The 13,829-nt window shown below is 42.3% G+C and overlaps 1 protein-coding gene across 4 annotated transcripts in view; it reads right to left on the bottom strand.

Annotated features, from left to right (window-relative positions):
- LOC135310856 (lens epithelium-derived growth factor-like) overlaps nucleotides 1-13,829 on the bottom strand; it is a 112,599-nt gene that overhangs the window by 17,901 nt on the left and 80,869 nt on the right. For all 4 annotated transcript variants that reach the window (XM_064439921.1, XM_064439918.1, XM_064439919.1 and 1 more), the window contains 4 exons: nucleotides 11,990-12,065; nucleotides 9,824-10,049; nucleotides 9,052-9,167; nucleotides 1,012-1,064 (listed from right to left, as the gene is read on the bottom strand). In XM_064439921.1, coding sequence (XP_064295991.1) covers nucleotides 1,012-1,064; nucleotides 9,052-9,167; nucleotides 9,824-10,049; nucleotides 11,990-12,065 — 471 coding nt within the window. The remainder of the gene's footprint in view (nucleotides 1-1,011; nucleotides 1,065-9,051; nucleotides 9,168-9,823; nucleotides 10,050-11,989; nucleotides 12,066-13,829) is intronic.

Genomic DNA, 13,829 nt, shown 5'->3' with positions numbered 1-13,829 from the left:
TGGACAAGATGATCTCCAGAGGTCCCTTCCAACTCCAACCATTCTGTGATTCTGTGATAGTCCAAATCCATCCAAATAAAATCAAGGCTGGTTTTCCCCCTGATGGCGATTGGTAAGTGATGTCCCTGTCTTTATATCAACCCATGAGCTTTTCCATCTTATTATCTCCCTGGTCCTGTTGGGAAGGGAGAGTGAGAGACCATCTGTCTGGGGGGTCTCGCAGCCAGCCAAGCTCAACCCATCACAACATTTATTTGGATTTTCTTCAGTATACAAGTGGTATACATAATAAGTAATACTGCAGGCAAGCTGCTTATTTTGTTTCTCCCATCTGTCTTGGACACATTTATATAAAAATCTCTCCTTCTGCCAACACTGGAATTTGTTCCAGTTTAAACCACTGGATTTCTACTATATAACAAAAGACAGGTGGAACCTGAAGGCAGTGGTTTCAGTTGCCATTAAGACATATCTAAGAAGGGCAGGGACACTAAGAAGGGAATGACTTCTTATTGTAAAGTTTCGTTTGGAAGTGTGGTCTGGTGGACAAGAACTCAGTAACTATCTCAAATAAAAACCCCTTCCCTGGAAAAGGATATCATCTGACTATTTGCAAGGGGTCCCCTCTGATTATTCTGCTATGATGGAAAAGAAAATTACTTGTGAAGATAAAGACTTAAAGTAATTCAGTTCAAAGAAACAGAACCTTTGATTTCATATGCTGGTGAATGGAGAACATGTAAAAGGTTTAAAAACTAGGATACTGAAGACCAGTTCTAACACACTGCTTAAGGAAAGAATGAAGAAGGCCTAAATGAGAATACACTGCTTCAAAGATCTGAAGGAAGTAATCACAGATCAAACATCTTTGACTGAGATCCCCCCAAAAACCCCTTAGCAGTAAGTCTAGACATGTACTTTTAAAAAAATTAAGATAGTAAAAAATATTGTGTATCTATATATTCTGTGTATGTATATATATTAAGAATATTTAATATTATTTAAACTAACCTCTCTTCTTCTCCATCCTCTTAACTTCTGATTTCTTACCTTCTTTATTTTGCCTATAAAAACATGAAAGCATTTTTATGATGCTGTCTTCTAAAGTCTTGAGTCTTTTATTATTATTATTTTTAAATTAGATGTTTTGAGATATTAAAACTGTGTGTAAAAATAGAGAATTCAAACTCTGGTGTCTTCAAAGACCAAAATAAATTGAATAAATTTATTTATTAAGATACTGCAGATTGGGAATCCTCCAGATAAGCAGACTGTTTCCCCTAGAAGCAGCAAATGAAAGTATTATTAAAATCTAAAAATTATGATAAAACTGTAGTGTATAAAACAGATTGATGGAGAGACAATATTGTAAGAGGACAGAAATTCAGGTTTACCTTAGGGAATTATTTGAAAAAAGATTGATTATATGACAAATAAAATAACTCTACTAAAAGAAGCACAGAAATAAGTAATCTATAAGTATACTATCATCTTTAAAGAAAACTCAAAAAATATTTTTGTTCAGAAAAAAACACCAAAAAAGCCCTATTTATCAAGTCTTCAGTCTTGTTTTATCATAGACTTTAAAAGCCTTATTTTAATTGTTATATTCCATCATGCCGTGAGTTTTTCCAAATGTAAAAATAAGAATCTGTTAAATGAAAATCATACATATATGTCAGTTTACATACTCCTTCCACATTTTATTCAGATACTGAATCAGACTTCCAAAAGCTTAAGTTTATTATATAATTCTGCAGAATTTTGTAAAAGAGGGGAAAAAAAATCTAACATCAACCTCTAGCTGAAATCTTTTCTTGAAGTACTAGTTTGTTTTCAAGTATTTCTGTAGCCAGTGCTCACAGATTGTTTTTGTCCAGCAGTTTTCATTGGGGGAAGCTATGCTGTCAGCTGTGTTCTCCTTGGTTTTAGAAGCATGGAAGAGTCTGAGAGACTTGTGGTGTCCAGCATTCCTTTTGGCTGCCTGGAAGCTAAAACTCTGCAGATAAATCTGTGGGACATGGTGACTATTAATTGCAGTAGGGTAAACTTAAGAACAGGCAGGTAGAGCTGATCAACACAAGGCTCCGAGGCTGGTGTCATCAGTGGAACTTTGGCTTTTTTGATCATGGGATGGTCTATGCAACACCAGGTCTGCTGACACTCAATGGGATGCAACTTTCTCAGGAGGGGAAAAGGGTTTTTGCTTAAGAACTAGCAGGGCTGATTGACAGAGCTTTAAACTAGATTGGAAGGGGGAAAGGGGCAATACAAGGCTAGTCAGCGACGGGCAATGGGAAGACACACCAAAGTTGGAGGAGCTGCGTGCTAGTGAGACTCCTCAGACTGCTACATGTGTCGATGGGCACAATGAACCGCACTTGAAGTGTTTCTACACAAATGCGCGCAGCATGAGGAACAAACACGAGGAGCTAGAAGCCTTGGCCCAGTCCCAGAGATATGACATCTTTGGCATAAGTGAAACCTGGTGGGATGAGTCCTGTGACTGGTGTGCCGTGATGGATGGTTACAAGCTCTTCAGGAGGGACAGGCAGGGCAGGCGAGGCGGGGGCGCGGCATTGTATGTAGCGGAGCAGCTGGAATGCACGGAGCTTGCAGTTGGCGATGGCACAGTTGAGAGCCTCTGGGTAAGGATTAAGGGACAGACAAATAAAGCGGATGTTGTCGTGGGAGCCTACTATAGGCCACCCAGCCAGGAGGATGACACCGAACTAAGGGATGCCTCTAAGTCATCTGCCCTTGTCCTTATGGGGGACGTCAACTTGCCAGATGTCAACCGCGAATACCACACAGCTGGGACAATCAGGTCCAGAAGGTTCCTAAACCATGTGGACGACAATGTCTTGGTACAGGTACTAAGGGAACGGACCAGGAAGGGTGCCTTCCTTGACTTGTTGCTTATTAACAGAGAGGGCCTCGTGGGTGAAGTGGAGATTGGGGGCCGCCTTGGCCACAGTGACCATGAAACAGTCAAGTGTAAACTCTATGGTGACAGGAGGAAAGCTGCCAGCAAGACCTCAGCTCTGGACATGAGGAGAGCAGACTTCAGGTTGCTCGGGGAACTGCTTAGTAAGGTCCCCAGGGAAAAAGCTTTTGAAGGTGCTGGGGTCCATCAGTGCTGGTCGCTTTTTAAGTACCACCTCCTAAAAGCACAGGAGCAGGCCATCCCAAAGTGTAGGAAGTAAAGCCGGCGAGGCAAAAGGCCAGCTTGGCTGACCAGGGATCATCTTCTAGAAATAAGTAAACTTAAGTTATGTTTTATCTCTTCTTTTAGATGAACATGAATTTGATTTTGCTCCAGAGGTAGTCTTGGAATTATTGGTTTCTGATTGGACAGCTTTAAAAAATGTCATTTGGGAGTTTTCAGCTAAATAATGATAATTGCAAATGTTTGTTTTGCCTGGATGAGAGGCATACTAAGGGAGTACCTTTTATAAATAAGAGATCAGTGCAAGTTCCGAACCCAAGTTATGCAACACAGCACTGTGCTTAAATCAATGAGTTGTTCAAAATGCAATGTGACATTAATGCAGTGTGGCATCTGAGTTAATTGAAATTGTAAATGAAGCGGTTGGACAGTGGAACATATGCGGCCAATCGCTTGAAAACAAATGGCCACTTTTAATAACTCTCTCTCCAAGGTACATTTTTTTCATGACCTGTTCCACTTCCTTGTTTCTACAGAACCTGACAACACTTGGATTTTTGTAGTGGCAAGAGACAAACTGAGTCAGCTTGCCCTTTTCATTTCCTGATGAAAGCATATGGCTGTTTGGGTGCAGACATGACACACCAGTGGTCATTACTGGTCAAAAGAAACTGAAGATGAACACTTCACATACTTGCACGAGATGTCTTGACCAGGTTGTCTCAAACAAGCAACTATAGGCAAATTAATTCATATATTTCTTTAAATATTCCAGCACAATATTGTGCTTTTGTCCTTTAAAACTTGCAAGTATATCTTCCAAGAATTGAGCCAGTGGTAGCGTTACGTTCTGCCAATATACATTTCCCTCTATTCAAGAGAGCATTGGCTTGAACTCTAAGCTCCAGTTAGCATTGTCTGACACATCTAAACGAAGAAATCAAGCCTGTTTACATAAACCCTTGTATGGCTACTTAAGAGCAATTTGTTTGGATTAGCCATTATCAAACAATGTGTGCATAACGCAAACCTATCTTGCTTAAACCAATGTTAGTTTACAGTTTTTGCAGTAAAAGTCCACTTGTAAGCATACCACTGACTAAACTGGTACACCTTTCATGCTGAAAAATGCATACACTGCTCATGTTAAAACTCGAACAGTCTGCAAACTCTACTTCTGTCATGTGAAACTTGCTTATAATTTCATATGCAGTGTTAAATTGTTTAAAGAAGAGACCATTAAGCAGAGAAAACATGAGCAAAACATGAATTTACAAAACACTTGTAAGCACTGAGTATTGCGTCTGAGCAAATGGTTTGTAAATGTCTCTTCAGTTCTGTATGTTAAATATTGGTGTAACTGTATTCCATTTGTTAACTAGAGATAAGGTGCTTTCATATCTTTTTGAATATGTACTTGAACAATCTGATCCCATAGCTAATCTTGCTTTGAGCCAGAGGTTGAAGTTAGATGACCTCCTGAGGTCCCTTTCAACCTGAATTATTCTGTGATTATGTGCATTCTAGAAAATAATGTATTCCAAGTGATTGTGCTTAAGAACTACTTTCAGTTGTGCTGATGGGCATATATGCTGTTTCCTTAAGTTATCTTTTTAAAGTTTGGGACGTGTTGAATTATTCATTGGTACTAAGAAAAGCTGTAGTTGGTAATGCATGGTAAATCAGCAAGTCAAGGTCTTTTCTGCAACATTGTTCGATAAGCTGCTTTGTTTCTTTTTACCGAGAGGATGAATAGCTGAGGATGTTGGCACAAATTTGGCAGTAGACTGAGGAGCAACGCAGTTGTACCTGCACAGACTCACATTCTTTAAGCAAGGCTGTGTTTTATGTACAAAGCACTGAACTGTTTGCCTAACAAATATCAGTGAGGTAGCTACCTAGGCCAGAAAAAATGGAAAATAATGATTTTAAAAAATGAAACAAAAAATTCAATTTATATCCATTATGCTGACAGAGGAAGTTGCAAGAAAGCAAAAAGAAAAGTAAACCTTTTCGCATTTTATCAGTATTAGTTTTTGTGCTTAATAATTAGGCATCAGGTATAATCTAAACTATGCAGCGTCACTAAGATAAGCTACTGCTCCTTACTTTTACTGAAGTGGAGCTCTGTATAGATCCCTAGATGCACAAAATATGAAATCTATTTAAAAGTACAGAAGACTCGGCTCTCATGAGACCCCACCTGGAGTACTGCGTTCAGCTCTGGGGCCCCCAGCATAAGAAAGACATGGACCTGCTTGAGCAGGTCCAGTGGAGGGCCACAAAGGAGGATCAGGGGGCTGGAGCACCTCCCCTATGAGGACAGGCTGAGAGAGTTGGGGTTGTTTAGCCAAGAGAAGAGAAGGCTGCGGGGAGACCTTATAGCGGCCTTCCGGTACTTAAAGGGGGCCTACAGGAAAGATGGGGAGGGACTCTTTATCAGGGAGTGTAGTGATAGGATGAGGGGTAATGGTTTTAATCAGAAAGAGGGTAGATTTAGATTAGATATTAGGAAGAAATTATTTACTGTGAGGGTGGTGAGACACTGGAACAGGTTGCCCAGAGAAGTTGTGGGTGCCCCCTCCCTGGAAGTGTCCAAGGCCAGCTTGGATGGGGCTTTGAGAAACCTGATCTAGTGGATGGTATCCCTGCCCACGGCAGGGGACTTGGAACCAGGTGATCTTTAAGGTCCCTTCCAACCCAAACCGTTCTATGAGTCTATGTTAACCAAAACAACACATGACAATTTATTGCAGAAATCAAAAAGCATGTCAGATTTACATAATATTGTCTTAAGAATTGCAGAAATGATAAAAACAATTTAGTGTTCAGTGTTGAGGTTTTCCCCAAGGAAGAAGTGTGTTTAGGTTTCTAGAGAAAGAATAACTGTCAAGGAAGGGACAAAATCACTTGGGGGTGGGTGGGTAGTAAATAATTCTAGATTCTTGTTAAAGGATAAAGAAAGGTTAAAATTTTATTGTTATAGATGAAGGGGACCATTTCCTTCTCCTAATTCCCAGAATTTTTACCTTGTTCTCCCCCTTTTTCCTCCTTCTGAAGAACTGTGTGGATGGGAACATCTCAATCTCATGGTGGTAGCTTCTTCACCCACTTGTGGAATAAGTCTTGAGAACGGGTCAGATCGATTTCTTCCTGCTGTCCCAACCCCCTAAGTTTCTGGCAGGATCTTCTCTCCGTGATAATGCTTGATTCATTTGTGATAATTTATCTTCTGACTGCAAACTGCTTGATATTACTCAACTGGCTTTGCAGAGCCAGAGTAGCATAAATCATAACTTCTTCCTTGTTCTGTCTGATAGTATAGCCTCCAGCTGCCCGACAGAGAAGGCAGTGTTTTCCAGGGAACCCTATGTATTCCACAACCTGAAATTCGTGGCTACAGAATTTTTATATAAATCTCAATCTCATATGCTGACACTCAGGAAAAAAAAGGAGAGTCTACCACTTTTGGAAGAAGGGGCAGGTAACACGAGAAGAGTACAGAGACCTTGTTAGGTCTCGCAGGGAGAAAATTAGGCAAGCAAAAGCCCAGCTAGAACTCAACCTGGCCACTGCTGTAAGGGATAACAAAAAATGTTTTTACAAATATATTAACAACAAAAAGAGAACCAAAGAGAATCTCCATCCTCTATTGGATGCAGAGGGAAACATTGCAGCTGAGGATGAGGGAAAAGGCTGAGGTACTAAATGCCTTCTTTGCCTCAATCTTTAACCATCAGACCAGTTGTCCCCAGGGTATTCAGCCCCCTGAGCTGGAAGGCAGGGACAGATCGCAGAATAAACCCCCCATAATCCAGGAGGAAGCAGTTTACAACCTACTGCTCCACCTGGACACTCACAAGAATATGGGGCCGGATAGGATCCACCTGAGAGTAGTGAGGGAGCTGGCGGAGGAGCTTGCCAAGCCACTCTCCATCTGGACAGGGTGCTGGGCCATCTTGTCTAGACTGCGCTCTTCCTAGAAAGGTTGGACTAGATGATCCCCGAGGTCCCTTCCAACCTGTGATTCTGTGCTTTACCATCAGTCCTGGTTAACAGGGGAGGTCCCACATGACTGGAAGCTTGCTGATGTGACGCCCATCTACAAGAAGGGCCAGAAGGAGAAAGGGCCAGAAAATCTATAGGCCTGTCAGCCTGACCTCAGTACCGGGGAAGGTTATGGAGCGGTTCATCTTGAGTGAGCTCACCAAGCATGTGCGGGACAACCAGGGGATCAGGCCCAGTCAGCATGGGTTCATGAAAGGCAGGCCCTGCCTGACCAACCTGATCTCCTTCTATGACCAGGTGACCCGCCTCATGGATGAGAGAAAGGCTGTGGATGATGTCTACCTGGACTTTAGTAAAGCCTTTGATACTGTCTCCCACAGCATCCTTCTAGAGAAGCTGGCGGCTCATGGCTTGGATGGGTGTACTCTTCGCTGGGTGAAAAACTGGCTGGATGGCCAAGCCCAGAGAGTTGTGGTGAATGGAGCTAAATCCAGTTGGCGGCCGGTCACGAGCGGGGTTTCCCATGGTTCAGTGTTGGGGCCAGTCTTGTTTAATATCTTTATCAGTGATCTGGATGAGGGGATCGAGTGTGCCCCCAGTAAGTTTGCAGATGACACCAAGTTGGGCGGGAGTGTTGATTTGCTCGAGGGTAGGAAGGTTCTACAGAGGGACCTGGACAAGCTGGATCGATGGGCCGAGGCCAATTGTATGAGGTTTAACAAGGCCAAGTGCCAAGTCCTGCACTTGGGTCACAAGAACCCCATGCAATGCTACAGGCTTGGGGAAGAGTGGCTGGAAAGCTGCCCGGCGGCGAAGGACCTGGGGCTGCTGTTTGACAGCTGGATGAACATGAGGCAGCAGTGTGCCCAGGTGGCCAAGAAGGCCAACAGCATCCTGGCTTGTATCAGGAATAGTGTGGGCAGCAGGAGCAGGCAGGTGATTGTGCCCCTGTACTCGGCACTGGTGAGGCCGCACCTTGAATATTGTGTTCGGTTTTGGGCCCCTCACTACAAGAAGGACATTGAGGTACTAGAGCGTGTCCAAAGAAGGACAACGAAGCTGGTGAAGGGTCCGGAGAGCAGGTCTTATGAGGAGCAGCTGAGGGAACTGGGGTTGTTTAGTCTGGAGAAGAGGAGGCTGAGGGGACACCTTATGACTCTCTACAACTACCTGAAAGGAGGTTGTAGTGAGGTGGGTGCTGGTCTCTTCTCCCAGGTCACTAGCGCTAGAACGAGCGGAAACGGCCTCAAGCCGCATCAGGGGAGGTTTAGATTGGATATTTGGAAAAATTTCTTTACTGAAAGAGTGGTCAGACATTGGAACAGGCTGCCCAGAGAGGTGGTGGAGTCGCCATCCCTGGAGGTATTTAAAAGACGTGTAGACGTGGCACTTGAGGGCATGGTTTAGGAGACATGGTAGTGTTGGGTTGACGGTCGGACTTGATGATCCTAGAGGTCTTTTCCAACCTTAATGATTCTATGATTCTATGATTCTATGATTCTATTCAAGACTTACTTAAAATATAATACATGGCCCTGCTGGAACAAGAGAGTTAGCTTCAGGTATTCTCAGGATGCTTCTAAACAGAACCCACCAACTCTATCCTAATGTTAGGAAATCTAAGTCACTGAAAGACTGACATCACTTAATTTCTGGATTCAATTTTTCCCATCCTCCCACAATACTACATATTGATTTACAAGAGCTTTTTTATTCTCCACTTAAAAAGTTAAATAATGCCTGGGGGGAAAAAAGCAGAGGGAGGACACAGAACACAGTGCAAACCAATTGGGAATTTTGTCAGGTTTTGTGCCTCCTCTTAGTTTCAAGGTACTACCACAATGTACAGACACTATGTATTAAAGCATACTCACAGCTCAGATTCCATTTGCTCCTCTTGCTTACACTTTCTTTCTGTCAGCGCTCTCTCATGTTGGCCTTGTAACATGTTTCTTCTATGAGCTCCTTGAAAGATTCTCCCTCCTTTTTTCTTCCGTTTTTATTTAGGATTTTAAGGTGAGAAGAGAGAAGGAGTCTTTAGGTTACTGAACATCAAAAACATTAATAGTTAAACCTACCTGCTCTAGATGTCTACACATTATTGCTCTAGTCCATGAAACACCCTGATGAGAGTTAGCATTCCTCTGTAACTAAATCCAAATATTTTATATGCAGATAAGAAGCTGAGTTTTATTAGTGCTTTCTCTCAGATATGGAGAAGAATATCCCAAACACCAAAAAACCCAAAGCCATTCCCAAATGATCAACTAGAGACAGCTTCCTATCCCTCAAAAATATATTTCACAGACCCCACAAAAAAGCATTCAAGTCAGTATATTAAAAAAAAACACAAACAACAAACCAACAAACTTTTGCTACAATAAATCACTTACATTTAAATCCATCCTTTAAAAAATAAAAAGTATTAGAAAGTTTTTTCCTTGTACATATCTAAAAGATATTGAAAAGATTATTTGACAGAAAGGAATTCTGCAACTTCTCATTTCCAAGGCATGCATCTGCATTAGCCAGACACAAGGCTCCAACACCTAATAGACAAAACTGAAGACCTAGTATTAGCTTTAAGGAATGTTTTCAGTGAACTCCTGTTCTTTACAATAAGTCAGTCAATAAAGAGCAAGATACCTTATCACCTTCATGTTCTCCTTCATCCTCTTCAGAATCAGATGCTGATGCAGAACCCACTTGGGAAGTATTTCTCCTTTTTGGTTCAGTCTCCCCCTTTGCTTCTCTTCTATCAAATTCCTTCCTTGATTTGTCTTCTTCCTTCTGGCTCTCCTCATCTTTTTTCCCTTGTTTTTTGGCCTTTTCTTCCAGTCCTTTTTTCTTTGTCTTCTCCTCTTCATGAACACTAAAACACAGTAAATTATTTAAGCTTCATATTCATTATCTCTACCCAGTTTAAAGGGGAACCTAACTCTCAATTCAGGAAGATGTACTTTTTAGTTTTTACTATCAAATACTCCACCTGCACAAAGTTGGCTCCCTCTTAGATCTTTCATTTCATAGGATCATAGGAGAATTCAGGTTGGAGGGGGCCTCTCGAAGTCTCTTGTCCAACCCCTTGCTGCGGGTGGTTCAGACCAGGTTACTCAGGGCTTTCTCCAGTCTGGTCTTGAAAACCTCCAAGGATGGAGACTGGACAACCTCTGTGGGCAACCTGTCCCACTCCTTGACTGTCCTCAGGGTGAAAAAGTATTTCCCTACATCCAGTCTGATCCTCTCTTGTTTCAGTTCATGCCCATTGCCTCTCATCCTCCCACCATGCACTGTTGTGACGAGCCTGGCTCCTTCTTCTTGATGAACTCCTTGTAGGTATTGGAAGGCTGTTATTAGATCTCCCCCAAAGCCTTCTCTTCTCCAGGCTGAACAAGCCCAGTTCCCTGAGCCCCTCCTCATAGGACATGTGTTCCAGCCCTCTGACCAGCTTGGTGGCCCTCTGCTGAACTCGCTCCAGTTATTCGGCATCTTTCTTGTACTGGGGGACCCAGGATTCTAGATGGGGTCTAACAAGTGCTGAACAGAGGGGGATAATAACTCCTCTCGATCTACCGCTGTGGTGGGTTGACCTTGGCTGGATGCCAGATGCTCACCAAGCCGCTCTGTCACTCCCCCTCCTTAGCAGGACAGGGGGAGAAAATAAGATTAAAAACTCATGGGTCAAGACAATGGTGGTTTAATGAAAGAATGCAAAGGCCGCGCCCAGAAACAAAGCAAAAAAGAGAAAAAACCCATTATCTTCTTCCCATCAGCAGGCCACATCCAGCCACTTCCTGGAAAGTAGGGCCTCAGTACGCGTAGCGATTGCTTTGGAAGAGAAACGCCTTAATAACAAATGCCCCCCCTCCCCCTCTTTTCTCTTAGCTTTTATTGCTGAGCATGGCATCAATTGGTATGGAATATCCCTTTGGTCAGTTTGGGTCAGCTGTCCTGACTAGGTCCCCTCCCAAGGTCTTGCCCACCCTCCAGCCTTTGGGGAGGGGGGTGGTGGCGAGACAGCCTTGATGCTGTGCAAGCACTGCTCAGCAACAGCCAAAACATTGGTGTGCTATCAACATGATTTTAGCTACCAATACAAAGCACAGCACTATGAGGGCTGCTATGGGGAATGTTAACTCCGTCCCAGCCAAACCCAATACAACTGCCTACGCTCCTGTTCATACAGTCCAGGATGCTGTTGGCCTCCTTTGCTGCCAGGGCACACTGTTGGCTCGTGATCAGCTTTCTGTCTACCAGGATCCCCAGGTCCTTTTCAGCAGAGCTGCTCCGCAGTCAGTCCCCAGCCTGTACCATTGCCAGGGGTTCTTCCTTCCCAGGGGCAGGACTTTGCATTTGTGCTGGTTGAATTTCATGAGGTTCCTGTCAGCCTGTTCCTCCAACCTGTCTAGTTCCCTCTGGATGGTGGCTCTGCCCTCAAGTGTATTGACTGCACACACACCCCACCCCCCCCCCATTTGCTCTCATCTGCAAACTTGAAGAGAGTGCATGCTCTCACCTCCTCCAGATCATTGATGTTAAGCAGGAAACGTCCCAGGATAGACTCCTGCAGTATTCCACTTGTTACCATCCTCCAGGGAGACAACAACCTATTAACCCCTAGCCTCTGAGCCCAATCATCCAACCGCTTTTTTACCCATCTGGTCGTCCACCCATCCTGACTGCAACATCCAACTTATACTGAGTACTACAAGGAAAATGCTGGGCAGGAACTCAGTAAGTCATGACAGCTCATCAAATGCAACCACTTGGTTTACAATAAAGACAGGCATTTTATATAAAAAGCCAACTCACATGTCAGTCTCTGAAGGACAAAGTGGTTTCACCAATTTGGGTCTCCCTCTTGGTTTTGGAACCTTTACTTCAGTAGCTAATTATACAAAAAGAACAGGTTAGTCTACAGCCACCACCCATTCCTTATATAAAAGGATTGTTTCTCATGTCAATGCATAGAAGCAGCACTTGAGTCAAACCTAGTAAGGTAAATACTCTATTTAAAAAAAAATTCAGAGGTTGGAACTGTGTATCAAAGTTTAATCGAGATCCCTTTGAAAAATTAAAATCTCAACCAACACTTTGGTCCTTTAAGATAGCAGTCTAAGAGGTTTAAACCATCTATTCCTGTGCCTTTTCCACCCAGTGCACTCAGAACGGCCCTGCCTCATGTTACGCAGCTAATAAAAAAATACGCCTGAAACAAGAGAATAATAAGTGGAATAATAAGACAATAATAAGCGGGGGAAAAGACTTAAGTAATTTAGTGTGCAAATCTAAACTCAACCTATTTATCAGTAGTAGTTTTAAGAGCTTCATGGAGCTTCCATCCCTTTCCCTGAGAGTAAATCAGTGTCAAGAAATTCTACCACCACGCTGAGGTATGCAGCACAGTTCTACATTTTCTCAATTTCACCATGTTTCAGTGTTAAAGCGAGCTAAATGGTTTATCCACCTTCTCGACGCTTATACCCTTTGAATTTTGTAAAATTAAAATAATTAGTATGCTGCCATTATGGATTGAAATTTATGGAACATGCTTATTTGTTATCCCCAGTGAACATTCTGTTAGGAAAAAACCTAACAGCCCAGTGTTTGAAGTGCTGCTGGTGTTAGTGTGGAGCACTGCTAAGCAAGAGATGCACGCATCATATTAATGCAAGAGAGTGCTGCACAGTACATCATCTAGTAACACATTTCCCATAGGGTGCCAAAACATCTCTTGTAAAGGTCCTTTCCTGCTCTTACGGACAATAGCTTGCATAAACACAATTCATTTGAACGATCAATATAATCCCACACACATTAAAGTATTAAAAATATTCGTTTAATAAACATAATGAAAGTGGGTGAAGTACTAAGGTAGTACTTCATTTCCTCACATCTAGTCTTAAATAGTTTGCCTTGGGAGCTAACTATGGTTGCACTTTCTAAAAGTTATTTTCATAATGCTACCAGATACAGGTGAGTATAAAATTATCTGTTTCCCAGACTAAATGCTCATATAGCATATTTAAGTGCTCCAATAACTTTCCCCATGTTAGCAGCAAAAAGAATTTAAAATGTTTCCTTCAAGAATACTTGCAAACTTGCCATAAGAATTACAGTTAAGTTATTGCTATTTTCACAAACAAGTACTGCAGAACTATTAGCAAAATCTTTTAAATTACATGCTGCTTCTAATAGCTATATTTTCTTCTCAGTTGTCTATCAGTCTACAGAGGTTTCCTTTAAATGTCTTTTCAGCAAAATCTCTCCAGCTCTTCACTCGTTTTTACTGCCCTCTGAGCTCTACCTATAGACAGTCTCCCTCCCCCCATTTTTTTAAAAACTTGTTTTGTGGATATTCTAACACAACTTAAGTACCAGTTTTATACATCTTTGATTAATATAAACCTTTGTGAAGCCACAGGGAAACAGAGGTCTTATTGCATAGTCTGTAAGTTAGCAGAATCCTATGGAGGCTTTCCTAAAGGTGATACTCGCAAGGGGATACAGTGATCCTTATTTCAGAGGACCCAGCATAACCATAAACATTTTAAGGCCCTTTATGTGCTAAATACCTCAGGTCGCCATGTGGGATAGTTTAGATGTGTATATGTATGTTTATTTATTTATATATATATATATATGAAAAAAT

This window comes from Phalacrocorax carbo, assembly GCF_963921805.1.
Source record: "Phalacrocorax carbo chromosome W unlocalized genomic scaffold, bPhaCar2.1 SUPER_W_unloc_3, whole genome shotgun sequence".
Taxonomy (NCBI): domain Eukaryota; kingdom Metazoa; phylum Chordata; class Aves; order Suliformes; family Phalacrocoracidae; genus Phalacrocorax; species Phalacrocorax carbo.
The sequence above is the reverse complement of the archived record's forward strand: the minus strand, read 5'-3'. Positions and strand labels throughout refer to the sequence as shown.